This window comes from Ornithorhynchus anatinus, chromosome 10 (genome assembly GCF_004115215.2).
Source record: "Ornithorhynchus anatinus isolate Pmale09 chromosome 10, mOrnAna1.pri.v4, whole genome shotgun sequence".
NCBI lineage: Eukaryota > Metazoa > Chordata > Mammalia > Monotremata > Ornithorhynchidae > Ornithorhynchus > Ornithorhynchus anatinus.
Genome location: NC_041737.1, coordinates 48,410,918 through 48,430,943, shown reverse-complemented (window position 1 = coordinate 48,430,943; position 20,026 = coordinate 48,410,918). Strand labels below are relative to the sequence as shown.

The 20,026-nt window shown below is 52.2% G+C and overlaps 1 protein-coding gene across 2 annotated transcripts in view; it reads left to right on the top strand.

Moving 5' to 3' along the window:
• The window catches only part of PLXNA4 (plexin A4), a 309,259-nt gene that overhangs the window by 219,558 nt on the left and 69,675 nt on the right, over nucleotides 1-20,026 (top strand). For both annotated transcript variants that reach the window (XM_029073007.2, XM_029073008.2), the window contains exon 5: nucleotides 16,267-16,367. In XM_029073007.2, coding sequence (XP_028928840.1) covers nucleotides 16,267-16,367 — 101 coding nt within the window. The remainder of the gene's footprint in view (nucleotides 1-16,266; nucleotides 16,368-20,026) is intronic.

The window sequence follows — 20,026 nt, the reverse complement described above, 5'->3', positions numbered from 1 at the left end:
ATCTTCCTCCTTGCATGGGGAAAATTCTCCAAGCTCCATGAATGCTGCTGCTCTTGAAGATGGTGATGATGGTGGTCGTGGTGGTGATGATCCACTGATCCACTCAGGGCATCACTTGTCTTTAGGCAAACTCCAGAGAGTTTGAGGCATCTGGGCTTCCAGAGCCATTCAGACATCCATCCCCAAGGACAGGATCCCTATCCCCACACACCCACAGACCCTCCCCAGGGACCATTGATTCCTTGGTTCCAGAACAGTCTCCCTTAGGTCCATTAGACAGAGGCCCCTGCCTAGGGATCTTGAGCTGGCCCCTTCCTTCTCCTCATCCCCTTCCACACTCTCCTCTAGCTCTCTCTTATCTCCTTCCCCTCTGCAGTCCAGAGAAGAAACAGGGGCCGTCCTTACTGTGACAGACTTCTCCCTTCCCGATTTCTTGGATTATCATAAAGGAAACCAGCCTGTGGGCAGCATGCTAGAGGCATTTGACTGGAATCGAAGACCTCTTTCATCCCAGGCCCATCCCACACACCCAAAGAGCTTTTTTCTCTGCTAGCACTTTGGGGGAATGAATAGGGGTAGACTGTCAAAACCCCATCCTCTCTGAAAGGTCGACATATCTATCTGAATTTTAAGCAATAGACCCTGCTGTCTGGGCTTCTGATGTCATTCCATCTTTCACCCTAATGAAACTGCCAGGCAATTTGGTACTGTGGGAGCAACAGAACCTCCCCAGCACCATCAGGGAGCAGATTGGACCATTCGCTTCTTGCTGGCCACTCTCGGTCTCCAATTTCTGGAATATATAAATATATTTTAGTACAGCATCTACAGATGTGTCCATCCGCCCAGTCATTTATTTGGCGCCTGTCACTGCCGAACCTGTAACTTGAGGAGTGACACGCAGAGCCATTTTTCTTGAAAGAAACCCGTGAGGGGAGCAGCCGACAAACTTGGGCCAGACCTCAGCGTGGAGCGTGGGAATTAATATGCGCGTATTTTGTGGATAAGTAAAGGAGAGCCATAGGTGGGAGTGTATCTGTGTCTGTGTGTTCAGATCTCTCTCCATGGAATGCCTTCTCTTCAAATAAGCATTTAGGGAGATGAGTTTGGCACCTGGGGAAGCGGAATGGATTCTGAACCTGCTGCAGGTCTCAATTATTCCTTTCAGTCCCTTAAGCACGCTCCTTCGGTTCCTGTGACGATGGGGGCCGGGCACACAGCTCCTTTCATGTCTTCCCGAGCAGTTATTGTTGACCTCCGCAGGGCTCACTATTTACCCTCCTCCTCTTTCTCCTCCTCCTCCTTCCCTCCCTTCCTCCATCCTTCCTCCTCCCTCCCCTACTCTGCTGATCAAAATATCAGGCTACCAGCAGCATCTCTGGGCCATTCAAACCTAACATCTGCAAGACGGTGCTGCTCGCTCAGAAAGACACGACTTCAGCAGGGGGGGATGGTGGTTTGGTGAATCTAGCAGGAGAAAGGGGACAAGGACACCTGTGACTGAGGTGGGGGGCCAGGGGTCTACGAGGATGGGGCCCTCCTCTGTAGGACTCCCAAGCCCAGGGAGGAGTGGGAAAACTATGGGAGCTTCATCCTTTCCTTCCAGCTTCCGCTGAGGGGGATCGACTGTAGCCCTGTAGCAACACGGCTCCTCACTAGCCAAACCCACCTAAGCCACAGGATGCTCCTGACAAGCCCAAGATGTCTTCCGGTCATGCCTTTCTGGCTAGAGCAAGGAAGCTGGAGGGCTGAAATTGAAACAAGAGTCTGGGGGGAGCACCAAGGAAAGAGTGGAAGAGGGGGAGCTGGATGCCTGTACATTTCAGACTTATCCTTTAGTCTCTCTTGGCAAAAAATCAGCAGAGGCCGAATGGGGTACAGGACCATCCAACCCTCTTGGAGCCTTCAGGGAGACAAGTGGCGTGACCTACAGGAAGAATCCTTCCCCAGCATTCCCTGAGGAGGCCAGGGGGAAATCCTGACAAGGTGGGAAACTCCACCTCCCACTCTCCAGCCTGGCCTGGCCACTGGACTTTGGCCCCATGGAGCGGCAGGGACTGGGCGAGTTCATAAATTATCCTCACAGTCTATTGCATTTTTAATCAGGGTTGAGCACCGCGATCTCTAATGGCTCATGCTTATGGGTCCGAGCCTCGAGAATTTATCTTGTTTTAATTATATTAGAAAGCAGTGATATTCAATTAGCCAACTAATCAAGCGAACCAATCGATACCTCGCGTGGCAGGATCGTCTGTCGCCCCGGCTCCCGCCCACCCACGCGTGCTCTGTGATGGTTAGGCCTGGGAGGCTTAACCCTTCCCGAGCCAATTACGGGTGCTGGACCAGCCAGCTGGCCACTGGGAGTGGACAGGAAGGGGTGTTGGGAGCCAGAAAACAAAGATCCGTGCCCAGGCAAATTAGGAAGGGACCCATCAGGATTTTTTTTAAGCGGATTTCAGAAGAGGTCTGATTTCTCCATTGTCCACTTCTGCACCTCCCATCATGGGGCAAGTGTGGTCTCATCCGTCCTCCTGGGCCCCTCGAGGGATAAGGAGCAAATAGGCATCTTTTCCCAGAGTCAGTCAATCAATCAGTGGTATTTATCAAGTGCTTACTATGTGCAGAGCACTGTACTAAGTGATTGGGAAAGTACAATACAATTGAGTTGGTAGACAAGCTCTCTTCCCACAAAAGAGCTTTCAGTCGACAGCTTAGTCGCCCAGTGTGAGTCCCTGGAACCAGGGAGCCTCGTGGGACAGTGGAAAAAGTATCAGAAAATCAGAGTCACTGACTTCTGATAATAATAATAATAATTATGGTATCTGTTAAGCGCTTACTATTTGCCAAGCACTGTTCTAAGCCCTGGAGTAGATACAGGGTAATCAGGTTGTCCCACGTGGGGCTCACATATGCTGATGCTCGCTCCACCCCCGAATTGGGTACAGAAAAAAGACAGGAAATTCAGGGATGTCTCCCTCTTCTCTCTGTTGTCCAGGTAGCAGTGAAAGTCAGAGGCAGGTGGGAGGCTTTAAAGGTCTAGGTTCTCGCTGAGCGTTGGAGTTCTGAGGGCAGAATAGGGGTACCCTCAGTGCTGGCGATGCACTTCCACAGGCTTGTCTGTGGATCAAGCAAGAATACAGGCCTGGGAATCGGAAGGACCTGAATTGTAATCCCAGCTCTGACACTTGTCTGTTGTGTGACCTTGGGCATGTCATTTAACTTCTCTGTGCCTCACTTTCCTCATCTGTAAAATGGAGATAAGGTTTATAAGCCCCATACGGGACATGGACTGTGTCCAACCTGATTAGCAGATATCTACCCCCAGCACTTAGTACAGTGCCTGGCATATAGTAAACGTCTAACAAATACCATTAAAAAAGTTGTATTTATTGAATGCTTACTATGTGCAGAGCACTGTACTAAGCACTTGTGAGAGTACAAGATAACAGTTGGTGGACACACTCCCTGCCCAAAAGGAGCTTACAGTCTAGAGGGGCCCCTCTCTCTCCTTCATTCTCTCTGCCTCAATGTCTCTCTTTCCCATTTTCTCTCCTTCTCTCTTGCACCTGGTCTCTTGCAGGCTGGCTCTCTGTCCAACACCCAGACCTATCTCCAAGTCGTATCTGGACCCAGCTAACGAAATGTTGCTTCAGCGGGGCCTGATTCAATCAGACCCCGCACTCTAAATCTTTCCCGAGTTCTAAATCTGAACTCAAGCTCCTCAGGTGGCAGGGTTGGAAGCATTTCTTACAGAGATATGTTTAAGGAAATAAAGAAAATCCAGAGACCCTCATTAAGTTTCCCAACATTTGATGAGTTCCAATTCATTAAGTCTTTCCCAGGCTAGTTAATTTAATAAGAGTGAATGGGGCCCTAATGCAAGACAACAATCAGTAATTTGGAGGGGGAAGAAAAAAAAAAAGAAAGGCAATCATTACCCAGTACAGTGTTTAACCCAAAGACCCAAGGAATTTTTGACTTCAGGGGAACTTAAAAAAAAGGGGCTGGAGATTTCTAATGCTTACAGGCTCCAAATGGGATTTGCAGAGCCAGGAAGGCAGATAGGGCTCCTGCAATTAATTACTCGTGCAGCAATTAAAAGGGAATTCAAATGGAAGTCTGTTGGTCCCTAAAGCTGGATGTTCTTTGGTTTCCACTCACTAGGAAGGTCTCCTTATTGGCATCTAACATTTGCTGGGCTCCCAGCATGCTCTAGGCCAGCATTCATCCTCCAGAGCTTTCTTTGGTGCTCTGCACATAGTAAGCGCTGAACAAATACCAACATTATTATTATTATTATTATCATTATTTGGTCAGGAGACCTTCCTGGGCTGCCTCCTGAGTCCAGCCTCCCTGCCTCCTCAACCCCAGCCCAGCTGGGGTGATTGTTCCAGGCCTCTGGGCAGCAGCCAGCTCCCGGCAAGTCAGGGGCCAGGAGTCGGAAGGCCCAGCCTGTGGTCATCTGGGCCCCTTGTGGCTTTCCCTCCTTCATTCTTTTAGCCACTCAACTGCTTCAACTTCTTTAGCACACATTGCTCAGAGGGTCAGATGTGACCACTGTCTCCCCTCCCCTCACTCTTTCACTCCTCCACCTCACCCCTTTCTCTTCCTTTCCCCTTCTCCCCCTACCCCCATTTATCCCCTAGAGCCAAGACTAGGTAAATAGCAAGGGATGGGGCCTAGCTGGTGATGGGCTTTTACCCTGCACTGGATTATAATGTCCTCGAGAGACCCTGTAGTTCAGCCCAAACTCACTCCAGCCTTCAGAACTGCTCACCTTCCTAGGCACCTTGCCCACCAGGCTCTTTCCTGAGTACCTCCTAGCTTCTATGGCCCAGGCTGGGGGGGCCATTACCCTGGCAACACTGCAGCGACCACTGGGCCTCCCCTGAGCCGCCTGCCTGCAGTGCAATCCTGGATAAATCACTTAACTTCTCTGGGCCTCAGTTTCTTCATCAGTAAAATAGGGATTCCATACCTAGTCTCCCTTCTACTTAGACTGGAAGCCCCATGTGGACATGACTGTGTCCAGCATGGTTGTCGTGTATCAGCTCCAGCTCTTAGCACCATGTTTGCCCCATATTAGCAGCGTGGCTCAGTGGAAAAGAGCCCGGGCTTGGGAATCAGAAGTCATGTGTTCGAATCCCAGCTCTGCCACTTGGCAGCTGTGTGACTGGGCAAGTCACTTGACTTCTCTGTGCCTCAGTTACCACATCTGTAAATTGGGGATTAACTGTGAGCCTCACGTGGGACAGCCTGATTACCCTGTATCTACCCAGCACGTAGAACAGTGATCTGCACATAGTAAGCGCTTAACAAATACCAACATTATTATTATGCTGATTATTAGGTAGATTCTTCCTCATACCAACTTGGAAGCAAGTGATCCCCTGACAGTGCCCGGGAAAAATCTGGGTAGGCATCAGAAGAGGGCATTACCCCCTTTGAATCTGAGTTATTTGTGCTTAGGTGGTTTGCACCATTTATGCAGACAGGTTGGTGTGTTCCTGCTACTTAGGGGTCTGCCTACCCCAGTCTCGTGTTCCCTATGTCACTTCTCCATCCCAGAGCTATAGCAGCATCTTGTGTTCTCTGTCATCCTCATAAGGTGGGCTTTTCAGGAAGGGATTTCTCCATCAGCCCTACAGCAGCCGAAAGGTGTCACTAGGCCAACAGGTCTCTGGAACTTCATTCTCCCCATTCTCGAGATAGGAACACTGAGGCACTGAAAAGAGGAGAATCGGTGGTAGGCCAACAGGTCGCCGCTAACAGTCTCCCATCCTGGAGATGGGAGCACTGAGGCATGGAACAGAATAAGATCAGTTGCTCGGCCATCAGGTCTCAGGAACTTAATTCTTCCCATTCTGGAGATGGGAACACTGAGGCACTGAACAGAGGAAGATCAGTGGTTGAGCCAAAATTAGACTAAGTGCCATTCTCAACTTCCAGACCCCACAGGCCACAAATTTCCAGGAGCCCCAGGGGATGGCATCCTAAAGCTGGAAAGAGGGAAGGACAGGGGATAAAGGGGAAGGGAGAGACAGAGACAGAGACAGAGTGAGCCCCCACCTCGGACTCCAGGGTTGAAGTTTCTAATGGGATATGGATTCCTTGAGAACAATTAACAATATCTCCAGAGCCCCTCACAGAAGCCTTCAATTTAATTAAACCAATTCCTTGGCATTGGGATCCATCTTTTTTTTTTCCAGCATGTTTTTCCCCCACGAGCATTTAAGGAGCTGCTTCATTAAAACAGGGATCTGAAATAAAGTGGGTGGGTAGAAGAAGTGAGAGGACTCTCTAATTTGGCCTTATGGATGGGAGCAGAGACCTGGAGAAGAGAATACACATTCTTTATGCTCTCTAAGCTGCTTGCTATGGCCAGCTCTGGACTATTCATTCTAAGAGACAGCGAGAGCATAAATAGAATCCACAGATAATCTGAAATCTCATTTGAGCCATGAGTTTTCATTTCCACTCCTTCGCAAAAACTTTATGCCAATTCCACCGAGAAGTGGCAGACTTATCCTTGTTTTGCGGGGGTAGAACTTGTTTTAATCTTTCCCAAGCACTTTCACATCATTTATCTCACTTTATCCTCGCAACTTCCGTATGAAGAAGGGAAAGGCAGGTGTTATTATCGTCAATCAATCAATGGTATTTACTGTTTGCGGAGTGCTCTGCTAAGTAAAGTATTATCTTCAATTTACAGATGAGGAAATGGAGGCCCCAAGAGGTTAAAGACTTGTTCAAGGTCACATAGCAGGCCAGGATCAGACCATGGACCCTGAGCCCAGGTCTCCCAACTCCCAGACGCTATTCTATCCACTACACAGCCCCTCGTCCTTACCTTTGGCAGCCAGCCAAGGACATGCTAGTAAACTCTGAAATGACCATGAGGTGAGCATGTTCACCACCTCCCAGGCCTGGGGTGTGAGGGACCACTATTACAGGGGAATTGACTCCTCGTCAATCAGTGCCATTTATTGAGCACCTCCTGTGGGTGGAGGACAGCACTAAGCACTTGGGCGAGTACACAGTTAGAAGAACTGATCCCTGCCCTTAGAGAGCTTACTTCCTTCCGTCCCACCCCCCAACCCTAGCTCATTCAAGTTCCAGGACATTATTTTACAAAAAAAGAGGCTGGTAACTGTTTTTTGTCCCCTGGCCAGCATCTTGCTGGTCCCTTTACCAAAGCTCTAAACCCTCATTCTGCTCTCTAGGGCCGAAAGGTTGATACTTCTAGAGGGTTCTCTCATGATCCTCCCTTTCTATTTGAGTGCAGCGTTCAGAAAAAGAAATGAAAAGACTGGCACACTGAAAGGAAGAGGGAGGTGTCCAGGAGAGTTCCTTTTTTGTTGTTTAAATGATATTTATTAAGAGCTTACTATGTGCCAGCCACTGTACTAAGCTCCAGGGTAGATACAAGAAATACGATTGAATGAATGAATGAATGAATAATCAGGTTGGACGCAGTCCCTATCCCACATAGGGCTCACAGTCTTAATCTCCATTTTACAGATGAGGGAACTGAGGCACCGAGAAGTGAAGTGATTTGCCTAATGTCACTCAGCAGGCCAGTGGTGGAACTGGGATTAGAACCCAGGTCCTCTGACTCCCAGGCCTGTGTTCTTTTCATTAGGCCACACTCTTTCTTCCACCCACCTGAACCTCTCTGTGGAGGGGAATGCCCCCTGGAGAGTTCAAGCTCTCTCGCCCAGCTGGCTGCATGGCTTTGATTGTTTCCTGTTGCTTTTCGCTCTGATTTTTTTTCTTCAGCTCGAGCTCCCTCAAGATAAAGCAGGGAGAGAGAGCAGGGACTATGAGCTTGTTCCCGGTAAACACTTCTGCCCCTGTCCTGGTGAGTCGGGCTCAGGACGGAGCAGAATGGACCCCGATTTGTCATCGATGAACCTCTTCTGGCAGGCTTGCTTCCTCGTCTCCAGCCCTCTGGGGTGGCTGGCGCTAGGAAGCTGGGGAAACTGAGACCCTACAATGGAGAGCAGCTGGGAGAGGAATGAGCTGGGAGCCAGGAAATGCTGTGAACAGGCAGTAGCTGGAATGTGAGAAGGGTAAGACCCTTTGAGGTGCCGACAGGACCTCCAGGTGCAGATCTCGCAGAGGCCAAGGAAGATTCAGGATTGTAAATTTGACAAGGGGTCCAAATTGAGGAGGAGAATTTGGAAGTCATTCTCAGCCTCACCAAAGATTCCCCATTTCCTTGGCTTCTGGTCCAAACACAGACCAGAACTCCATGATGTAATGAGGGCTTCTTCCCACTCTGTCTTGTGACCTCCAGAGAAATTCATTTAGGCAGACCTAGGTTGTCTTTCCCAATTTCACCTCTTCTCACCTCAGTATTCAGTCAGAACCCAATTAACCGGGGAGGGGGGCTGTTCTCCCAGACTCCCTGTTCTCCTGATCCTCCACCTGCTCCTCTTGATCAGCAACTTCAGTTCAGGCCAGTGACTCTTTTTCTTTGTGGTATTTGGCAGTGCTTACTATTTGCCAGGCACTATATTAAGCATTAGGGTAGATACAGGACTGCCAGATAGGACGCGGTCCAAGTCCCACATGGCACTACAGCTTTAATCTCTACTTTACAGATGAGGTCACTGAGGTACAGAGAATTTAAGTGATTTACCCAAGGTCACACTGCAAAGAAGTGGAGGGGCTGGTATTGAAACCCTGGTTCTTTTCCTGCACCATTAGCTCGGTTGGTAGGGAGTGGGGGAGGTGGAGAGAGCCCCAGGGGAGCTGAGCTGAAGGACCCCAGAGTCATCCTTTCTTATCCCAAAAGCCTGGCACCTAAGTACATGGGAACTGGTATATTGCACTTTCCCAAATGCTTAGTTCAGTGCTCTGCACACAGTAAGTGCATAGTAAACACAATTGATTGCTTTATCTCGGCACAAACTGGGCCTAGCTGGCCCACTTCCATCCCCGGTTGACCAAGAATTAAGCTGAGGAGAAGCATCACAGCTGAAAGTCAGCCCCCTGGGCCCCTGGGGACAACCTTTGCCTCATCCATCCCCATGAACCTACAGACCAGCCAACAGGCAAGTGGCCAACCTGGTGCTTCCTGAGATCCCTGAGGGTCTTCTTTCCTCTCCTGCCCTTTCGTCTTCCTCAGATCTCGTGGGAAAGGCTAGCCCCAAATCTGCACCCCAAAGCAGAGACTTGATAAGTCTGTGCCCAACTCTCCAGCCTCTCCCTGGGAGCAGAATGGGGAACAAGCCCAAAGGCAATATTAATTTATTGCTAAACTATGTTTTAAAAAACCAATGCCATGGACACCCGATGCAAGAACCGCCCTCTCACCAGCTGGCCAGGAAAGGACCTCTGGTCTTGGGTAAACTGGGCCATAAATCCCAGAGGGTGATTCCAGGCAGGGTCACCCACCTCTCCTCTTCTCCCCCACCCCTTCCATCCACTATAAACAAACAAAAAGTATTCCCACCAAACAAAACACCTCAGGGCCCCTTGTCCAAGGTCTGACCGGAAATCCTCCCCTTGCACCCACAGCTACTTTCAAGTGTGGCCTCTGGAACCCCCGCTCTATTACAGGCAAGCTACCTTTCACCATGACCTTTTCCTCTCCCGCTCTCTCCTCCTCCTCGCCCTTTCGGAAACGTGGCTCTCTCCCGAAGACACGGTCTCCGCCGCCGCTCTCTCCAGCGGAGGCCTCTCCTTCTCCCACTCCCCGAGACTCACCGGTAAGGGAGGAGGCGTCGGCTTCCTCCTCTCGCCCCGATGCCGCTTCCGCACTATCCCTCCTCCCCCCTCCCTCTCCTTCCCCTCCTTCGAAGCCCATATCATTCGCCCCAGTTACTTGTCGCCGTCATCTACCGCCCTCCCGGTCCCACCTCCGACTTCTTCAACCACCTTGACCCCTTTCTCACCTTCCTCCTCTCCTTCTCTCTGCCCACTCTGATCCTTGGAGACTTCAACATCCATACGGATGTACCCGACGACTCCTCTGCCGCCCGCCTGCTATCCCTCCTCGACTCTGCCGACCTCCTCCTCCACCATACCGCGCCCACTCACCGACTCGGTCACACCCTCGATCTCGTCATCTCCTACCGCTGCACTATCTCCTCACTCACCAACTCTGAAATCCCTCTCTCTGACCATAACCCTCTCACCTGCCTCATCTCTCACACTCCCTCCCCCTGCAAATCTTCGCTACTGCCCCACAGAGACCTCCGCTCTCTCGATCCCATCCGTCTTTCCAATAGCATCTCGCCTCACCTTGCCGCCCTGTCCTCTCTTCCCACTCTCGACGATCGGGTCTCCGCTCTCAACTCCACCCTCTCTACTCATCTCGACTCTCTCGCCCCCCTTTCCCTCCGCCGCTCTCGCTCCACTAACCCACAGCCCTGGATCACCTCCTCCGTCCGCCTCCTACGCTCCTATGCTCGAGCTGCTGAGCGCCGCTGGCGAAAGTCCAAGCACCGAGCCGACCTCACACACTTCAAATTTATCCTTTCCTGCCTTAACTCTGCCCTCTCCTCCGCCAGGCAAAGCTTCTTCTCCTCCCTCATCGACACCCATGCCCGTCACCCCCGCCGATTGTTCCGGACCTTTAACTCTCTCCTTAGGCCCCCTGTTCCTCCCCCTCCCCCATCTCTCACCCCTAATGATCTGGCCACCTATTTCCTCACGAAAATCAACACGATCAGGTCTGAGCTCCCCAAAGTCACCCCTCCGCCTCTCCCCTCCCCCCCAACAACCCCCTCCCCTACTTTCCCATCCTTCCCTGCAGTATCCTCAGAGGAGATCTCCTCCCTCCTCGCAAGTGCCACCCCCTCCACCTGCGCCTCGGACCCCATTCCCTCTCACCTTCTTAAAACCATCGCCCCTGCCCTCCTCCCTTCCTTAACTTCTATTTTTAACCACTCAATCTCCAAGGGCTCCTTCCCCTCTGCCTTCAAACATGCCCACGTCTCCCCCATCCTAAAAAAACCCGCTCTTGACCCCACTTCCCCCTCCAGTTATTGTCCTAACTCCCTACTACCCTTCCTTTCCAAAATCTTAGAACGAGTCGTCTACAATCGATGCCTAGAATTCCTTAACTCCCATTCTCTCCTAGACCCCCTCCAATCTGGCTTCCGTCCCCTCCACTCTACTGAGACTGCTCTCTCTAAGGTCACCCATGACCTCCTTCTTGCCAAATCCAATGGCTCCTACTCCATTCTGATCCTCCTTGACCTCTCTGCTGCCTTTGACACTGTCGACCATCCCCTCCTCCTCCATACCTTATCTCACCTTGGCTTCACGGACTCTGTCCTCTCCTGGTTCTCCTCTCACCTCTCTGGCCGATCATTCTCGGTCTCCTACGCTGGAGCCTCCTCCCCCTCCCATCCTTTAACTGTTGGAGTTCCTCAAGGGTCAGTTCTTGGCCCTCTTCTGTTCTCCATTTACACTCACTCCCTCGGTAAACTCATCCGCTCTCACGGCCTTGACTACCATCTCTACGCAGATGACACGCAGATCTACATCTTCGCCCCTGTCCTCTCCCCCTCCCTTCAGGCTCGCATCTCCTCCTGCCTCCGGGACGTCTCCACCTGGATGTCGGCCCGCCACCTAAAACTCAACATGAGCAAGACTGAGCTCCTCATCTTCCCTCCCAAGCCCGGTCCGCTCCCAGACTTCTCCATCACCGTGGATGGCACGACCATCCTTCCCGTCCCGCAGGCCCGCAATCTCGGTGTCATCCTTGACTCGTCCCTCTCGTTCACCCCACACATCCTATCCGTTACCAAGACCTGCCGGTTTCACCTCTACAATATCGCCAAGATCCGCCCTTTCCTCTCCACCCAAACGGCTACCTTACTATTACGGGCTCTCGTTATATCCCGGCTAGACTACTGTGTCAGCCTTCTCTCTGACCTCCCTTCCTCCTCTCTCGCCCCGCTCCGGTCTATTCTTCACTCCGCTGCCCGGCTCATCTTCCTGCAGAAACGATCTGGGCATGTCACTCCCCTTCTTAAACAACTCCAGTGGTTGCCTATCGACCTCCGCTCCAAACAAAAACTCCTCACTCTAGGCTTCAAGGCTCTCCATCACCTTACCCCTTCCTACCTCTCCTCCCTTCTCTCTTTCTACCGCCCACCCCGCACGCTCCGCTCCTCCGCCGCCCACCTCCTCGCCGTCCCTCGGTCTCGCCTATCCCGCCGTCAACCCCTGGGTCACGTCCTCCCGCGGTCCCGGAACGCCCTCCCTCCTCACCTCCGCCAAACTGATTCTCTTTCCCTCTTCAAAACCTTACTTAAAAATCACCTCCTCCTAGAGGCGTTCCCAGACTGAGCTCCTCTTCCCCCTCTACTCCCTCTGCCATCCCCCCTTTACCTCTCCGCAGCTAAAGCCTCATTTTCCCCTTTTCCCTCTGCTCCTCCACCTCTCCCTTCCCATCCCCACAGCACTGTACTCGTCCGCTCAACTGTATATATTTTCGTTACCCTATTTATTTTGTTAATGAATTGTACATCGCCTTGATTCTATTTATTTGCCATCGGTTTTTACGAGATGTTCTTCCCCTTGACGCTGTTTAGTGCCATTGTTCTTGTCTGTCCGTCTCCCCCGATTAGACTGTAAGCCCGTCAAACGGCAGGGACCGTCTCTATCTGTTGCCGACTTGTCCATCCCAAGCGCTTAGTACAGTGCTCTGCACATAGTAAGCGCTCAATAAATACTATTGAATGAAATCAAGTTACAAGGGGCTGGAATGGTTTCGAAGCCTCCCAGCTGCCATCCATCACCCTGCAGCCTCATTAATAATCCACAGCATAATGACGGTGATGAATATTGGAGCAAGGGAGCGGGGAAGGGTGGGGGGCGGCCCCAACAGAGCGATCAAGTGGGGTAGAGTGAGTTATGAGATCCGGGTCCAGGGGTAACCTTCCCCAGCGTCTCGGCAGGGGCCCGCGTGATTTATCGATACGGTAAACGGATTTTTCTAATTAAAATTGATTTTGGACTTCCGCTTGGTAGAGAGACTCGGAGGGTCTGGGAGGGTCAGGTCCAGTTCTAAAGGAGAAGCAGGGCATGAGGGAAGGAGAGAAAGCAGGCAAGGAGGGTTTGTGGTCTTGGTGGTGGAGGGTGTGAGTCCTGGGAGAAGCCAGGTGGGGCCACCCCCTTGGCTCCCTGCCCAGCTACTGGGCCCAAGCTGGAGCCCAGACCGGCAAAGAATGTTTATTGAAAGCCTCCTTGAGCTCCTGTGGCTGACAATTCAGGAAGCTGATTACTTTTGATCTTGCCATCTCCCCACTCTAAAAATATCCCTGATCAGTCATCTGGATCCAGGAGGGGATAAATCTGTTTGGAGCTGGGGTCTGGCATATCTCAGACCACTTGCAGCACGTCGGCCCACATCTCTCCTCTCCTCATGCTCTCACTGGCTCCCTGTGACCCTTGGCATCAGACAAAACTCTCCACTATCAGTCCTAAGGCTCTCCCACCTGCTCACCCCATTTTACCCTCTGCCCAGAAGCATCAGGGCCTAGTGGGAAAACCCCGGGCCCATGAGTCGGAGGACTTCAATCAGTCATATTTACTGAGCGTTTACTGTGTGCAGAGCACTGTATGAAGCGCTTGGTAGAGTAGAATATAACAGAGTTGGTAGACATATTCCCTGCCCAAAGTCTAGAGGGGGAGACGGACATTAATATAAATAAATTACGGTTATGTACATAAATGCTGTAGGTTGAGGTGGCTGTCCACCACCTAGGATGAAGCAAAGCCAGATAAGAGCCCCATCCATTGCCCCGGGGGTGCTGACCCTCACCTACGGAGTAGAAACCTTAGTCCCTGAGTCCGGCACCAGCACTCATGCTTTGGCTATCCAAGTTCCAAAGCAAACTGGCTTCCTGCTAAGCATTTAGGCTTACTAATGGCCACAAACTGCAGCCCTCCACGGCATCTGCTACTTTCCATTTATAAAGTGCTTTACAGTCCATGCTTATTAGCTGTTTCTCCTGGCAAAGCCCATGTGCTCTGGCCTGGCAGGCTGATTCCCCATTTTCTGCAGAGGCCCAGAGATGGGCTGGTACCTCATTCTGTCAAGTGATCTGACCCCATGCCCCTTTCCCCCTGCGGATGGCACAGAGCAAGGAGGACCCCTGGAGTCATTTTTGAAATGGTATTTCATAATCATTTACTATGTGCCAGGCACTGTACCTAACACCGGGGTAGAAACAAGCTAATCAGGTTGACACAGTCCATGTCCCATATGAGACTAATGGTCTTAATCCACATTTTATAAATGAGGGAATTGAGGCACAGAGAAGTGAAGTGACTTGATCAAGGTCACACAGCAGATTAGAACCCAGGTCTTTCTGACTCCCAAGCCCATGCTCTCTCCTCTAGACCATGCAGCTTCTCCACCCTTAGTACTGTGCTGGATTCTAGGCTCAGACAAGGCAGCCAGTCAGAACATGGGCAGAATTTGAATCCAGAGCTCCCCCTCCACCACCTCCTCCTCCCTACCCCCACTCTGCTCCTCCAGCTCCGAGAGCACTTCACTATGGGTTCTGTCAAGACAAAGGAGAAGCATCATAGCCTAGTGGAAAGATCACAGGCCTGGGAGTCTGAAGGACCGGGTTCTAATCTCAGCTCTGCTACTTGTCTGCTGTGTGACCTTGAGCAAGTCACTTCACTTCTCTGGGCCTCACTTCCCTCATCTGCAAAATGGGAATGAAGACCGTGAGCCTCGTGTGGGACATGGACTGTGTTCAACCTGATTAGCTTGTACGTACCCCAGCGTTCAGTACAGTGCCTAGCACATAGTAACAAATGCCATCAAAAAGAAAGACAAGTCTGGTCAGCTGTGGGTCCAGCTTCACCTCTCTTGGGGAGTGGGCCAGCCCAGGCCACCCTTCCGTTCCCAGGATCCTCATGGTTTGACTGCTGCATCGCTCAGCCCCACAGACTCTCCTAATGGACCTTCTTCTCTTTTGGGGGACAATTTGGAAGGAAATTGAGTACTTAAGAAGGCTCTTTGTACATTTAAATTAACTCTGACCATCAGGCCCGATATATCCACTATAGCATTAGCATCCAATTATCAGACCAGAAATGGAACAATAATTCACTTTTCTACCAGTGTCAAATGCTTAAAAAAATGAGACACACAAGCTCAGAGACTGTCCCTCATATAGGGGGAAATAGAACAAACAGGGAGCAAGAGCAGACACCTTCCTTTCTGAATTCTAATGGCTACAGAGGGAGAAGGACTTTGAATCCGCCTCCTCAGAGGAAACACCCTTGGACAAAACTCTGGAATTTCAGGCCTGGTGATCTGGGTTGTGACTCCAAGGAAAGTATACCTTCCCCACAGCAACCTCAGCCCCAGTGGGAAGTATGGGAAGGAGCAAGGAGAGTCTGAACTATTCACCCCACTCCCGGGGTTGCGGCTTCTGGGAGAACTGGGATTTTATCCCCATTTCACTCACACTTATGTATGTATCTTGGTACTCTGTTGCTTCCTGTCTGCCTTCCCTGCTAGCAAGCTCTTCGCGGGAGGGATCATATCTACTAACTCTATTGCACATTCTTCATTAGAGCTTAGTAGTGTTTTGCACAGAGCAAACCCTCATTAAATACTGTACATTGATTAACAATTGATGGATGGGCTCTCTGTTGGTCTGTGTCCAAGAATGGTTTGGGGATAGCATCTTCTTGCTTAAGTAACAATAAATGGGTAGATCCCCCACTAATAGACCGCCTCCCCTTCTCGAGGCTAGAATGAGGGGAGGAAATAATAATAATAACAATTATGGTATTTGTTAAGCACTTACTATGTGCCAGGCACTGTTCTAAGCGCTGGGGTGGGTACAGACAAATGGGGTTGGACACAGTCCCTGTCCCACATGGGGCTCACAGTCTCAATCCCCATTTACCAGATGAGGTAACTGAGGCACAGAGAAGTGAAGTGACTTGCCCAAGGTCACACAGCAGACGAGTGGCAGAGGTGGAATTAGAACCCATGACCGCGAGACTCCCACGCCTGTGTTCTATCCACTATGCCTTGCTGCTTCTCTGAAACAGGGAAGATGGAGAAAGGGAGGAATGGGCATAACCAGAGCCAGCCTGCAGGTTGCCATCACGTGATGGGGTGGGCCAGTTGGATTGTTCTGTCCTTGAAGGGGAACTATCTTCATCCTTGTTCAGCACCCAGGATGGGCAGGGGTTTGAACAAGTCTGACAGAGAGCTTCTGGGCACCCCACAAGACACGTAACTTCTCCCTCCCTTCCTTCCTCCCACAGCTCACCAGGGTCCCCGTGGAGTCCTGCAGCCAGTACCGGAGCTGCAGCGAGTGCCTCGGCTCAGGGGATCCCCACTGCGGCTGGTGTGTGCTTCACAACACGTGAGTACCGCTAGGACACTCTGCCCGCTTCCTACTTCCCGCTCTCCTCGTCTCTGCTCCCAACCTTACCCTCCAAATCCTTCTCAAAACTCACTTCAGAGATGCTTCTTCGCCACAGCTTGGATATTCCTTTGCTCCACGGATACTCCTCTGTGTACCGTAGTTGGTTTTATGTATATTTACGTGACTGCAGTCGTTTACGTTTGGATGTGTGGGCTTTGGTATTTGTGTGCTTCTCCCAAGTAGACCTTAATCTCCCTGGAGGCCAGGGCCATTATGTCTTGTTCCGGTTCCCAGGAAACGAGACCAGAGAAGCACCGTGGCCTAGTGGAAAGAGCCGAGGACCGGGTTCTAATCCCGGCTCTGCCACTTGCCTCCTGGGTGACCTTGAGCAAGTTACTTTTCTCTGGGCCTCAGTTTCCTCATTGTAAAATGGGGATTCAATACCTGTTCTCCCTCATACTTAGACCAGAAGCCCCATGTGGGATAGAGACTGCATCCGACCTGAGTATCTTGAATCTATCCCAGCGTTTGGTACGGTGCTTGGCACATAGTCAGTACTTAATGGTAGCATTTATTTCCTTCAGCTCCCTACAGTTCTAGCACAATGCGCTTCTCATTTTTCATCCTTTGTTTTATTTTTATTATATGTAAGTGCTTACTATGTGCCATGCACTGTACTAAACATGGGAGTAGATACAAGATAATCCTTTGGCACCTCTTCCTTCTACCTCTTCCCATCTCCCATGCTGTGTCTCCCTCTGGCAACCTCCACCCTTCCCCAGGACTCTCCAGTGTCCCCTGGCCACCCAGCAGACAGACACCCCGTGGCCCGTAGTCCCCCGAGCCCTCCTCCCCGACGCTCCATCTTCCGGGAGCCCCTCCTCACAGCTGACCTGCAGTGAAAATGTCCAGTGAGGTCGGAGCTGGGGGAGGTGTGCAGGGTTGTGGGTGCCCGGAATCGGAGTGAATAGCCCAACCCTGTAGAGGCAGGCAGGTCACCCCAGCTCTGAGCCTTTCTGTGCAGTGCCTGGGTCACGGGCCTTCCAGGGACCAAGCACCACTCCACTACAGGTGCAGCTCCAGCCCTCCCTCCAGCCATGCTGCTGCACCTATGAGCCCAAGCCTCACTTCCTTGGCCTTATCCTTCCTGTGGACCTGGCATGGATGTAGGGCCAGCCCTGTTGCAGAGCAAAATACCTGCCATTGGAGAGGTCACCACGCTGGGGGAGCGGGGCGAGCCAGTGATGAGTGGGAGGGGCCAGGTAAATGGACAAAGCCCCTGAAAGGCAGGTGCATGGTGGCTTGAGACCAGGTCCTGCAGAATCCGAGGAGCTGAGCTGTCAGGAATCTGTGGAAGGACGGGAGGGAAGCGATCCGTGGGACAGGCTTCCTGAACAGGGCAGGGAGCTCCTTTAGCCTGAGCAGGCCCCTCACCGGCCCCGGGGCCCTGGAGACTCCACAAACCTCTGTCCGGTTCTGGGACTGAGGCTCAGGGAGGGAGCCGGCTTTCCCGGTGCCGCCGAGAGCAGGGGCCATGGACACGGGGCTGGGCTCGGGAATGGCTCCGATTGCAGCTGCATCCTCTGGGTCTACCCGACACCATTCATGGGGAACTGGCAAGGCGCTGCAGGCGGTGACATCCGACGCCCGTGGGACCCGGCCGGGGTTTCCGTGTGAGCTTTGATCCCAGCCGGGCCGCTTCCCCGCAACCCCCCGATGACACTGAGCCCTTGAGAGTGGCCGGGGTCCCACAGCTCTAAAGAGAGAAGCAGACTTGGGTCTACGCCACCACCCTGGAAGGGCAAAAGGACTTCGCTCAGCTGGGCCGGGGAGAATGGGGATGCTCCTGGGTCCGGCTCCCGGCCCAGCCAGCGGCCTCATTTTACCCACATTTAGAGGGTAATCCACTATGTCCCGTCAAGCTGAGCTGTAGCCTTGGGAGTAGAAATCAGGGAGAGGACTCAGAGGTCAAGACCCAGGAGGAATGGGGGAAGAGGCCGAGGAAAGGTGGGGGTGGATCCAGACTCCAAGAGGAGCAGGAGGCCCGGTTCCAGGCTAGCCCCACGGAGCCCGTGAAGGCTCCCCCGAGGACCACCCCTCCCTAACCTACCCTGAACTCAGAGTCTGGGGATGCCAAGGAGTGGGCTGGGCTGGGCCCCCAGTTGGGTGTGGGAATAATGGAGCCTCTGTGTAGCCAGGAGGGGTGGGAAAGGGAGAGCAGCCCTAAGAGGAATGGGACTGACTTCCTGGGGGTAACCCGACTCCCCTGAGAAATAGGGACCCGTGAAGGGGGGTGGAGGGTCGCCACTCGCTGACAGACGCAGAGGAGCACCGAGGCAGAGCAACCCATTGGAATTTTCCCAAGCGGGTCTGTACCCTCCAGGACCTCTTCCTCCCAGGCACTCCTCTGTGCCTTCAGCAACTCTTCCCACACCTGCAGTGAGACAAGGTGCCCCTGGAAGCAGGGGAGGGGTGAGAGAGCTGAGGAGGAAGCCCAGAGCAGATTCTGGAGTTGGGAGGGAAGGGATGGGACAGATCCTCAGGGCCTAGAGCAACTACCCCAAATGTGGACTTGAAAAAGCACAGGGGAAGCCCCCCTAGCACCTCCAAACCTGCAGGACCCAGGTTCTGAGCCTCCCCTCCAGCTCCTTTTCCCTTCCTAGAAGTGGAATAAGCAGGTGGGGGAGGGCTCGCCACCCTGCTGAAGGACCCATGTACTCCTACCTGTTCCTTTTGTTTTCATCGTATTTGCTGAGCACTTACCATGGGTCAAGCACTGTACTAACCGCAGGGTAGACACAGTACAAGCAGATCAGACGGTCCCTGCTCCACATGGGGCTCACAGTCGAAGACAGAGGGAAAACAGGTATTTTATCCCCATTAAAGATGAGTTCACTGAGGCAGAGAGGTTCCCAATGTCATACAGCAGAAAAGTAGCGGGGCCAGCATTAGAACCCAGGTCCTCTGACTCACAGGCCCGTGCCCCTTCCACTAGGGCACACTGCTTCTCAAGGTAGTTCTTCAGATAGTCCTACTCTAGTTCTTCTATAGGTAGTTTCAGGGGTCTAGGCACCATCACCCACTTCCCAGCCCCTCCCTAGTCGGAGGTGTGGGGAGGGCCAGTCCATCCTGGAGTGTCCTCTCATCCAGGGTCAGGATGGGGCCTGGTCAACCACCTGTGCCGGTCACCTCCAGGCCCTCTTCCCCTCCCCGAGGCCCGGGCCCCGGGCCAGAACTGGAACCCGATCCCACCCGGCAAGCCCAAACCTATTGATTGGCCCCAACAGTGACTTTCTAAGGAAAATCCTTCAGCATCTCATAGGGAAAGACTCAGGTAACCCAAGATGTCTCCTGGGGAGAGATAAGTTCGGCTTTTAAAATGGCCCTTTCCCTCCATTGACTCTCCATCTGCTAGGCGGCAGGAGTTCTCTGATGCTGGTTTCACTCTCTCTCTCTCTCTTTCTGTTTCTCTCTCTCTTTTTTTCTTTCCCGGAGAATATAGACGTGAGGGAGAAACCTCCCAGGGAGAGGCAAGTAGGCTGAAGCCAGACGTCTGGCAAACAGACCAAGTTCAGACAACTGAGTCAGTCCCCTGGCTGCCCGCAGCAGCTCTTTGACTTTGATGGCCGTAGGAGAGAGCGTTGTCTTGGGTCACA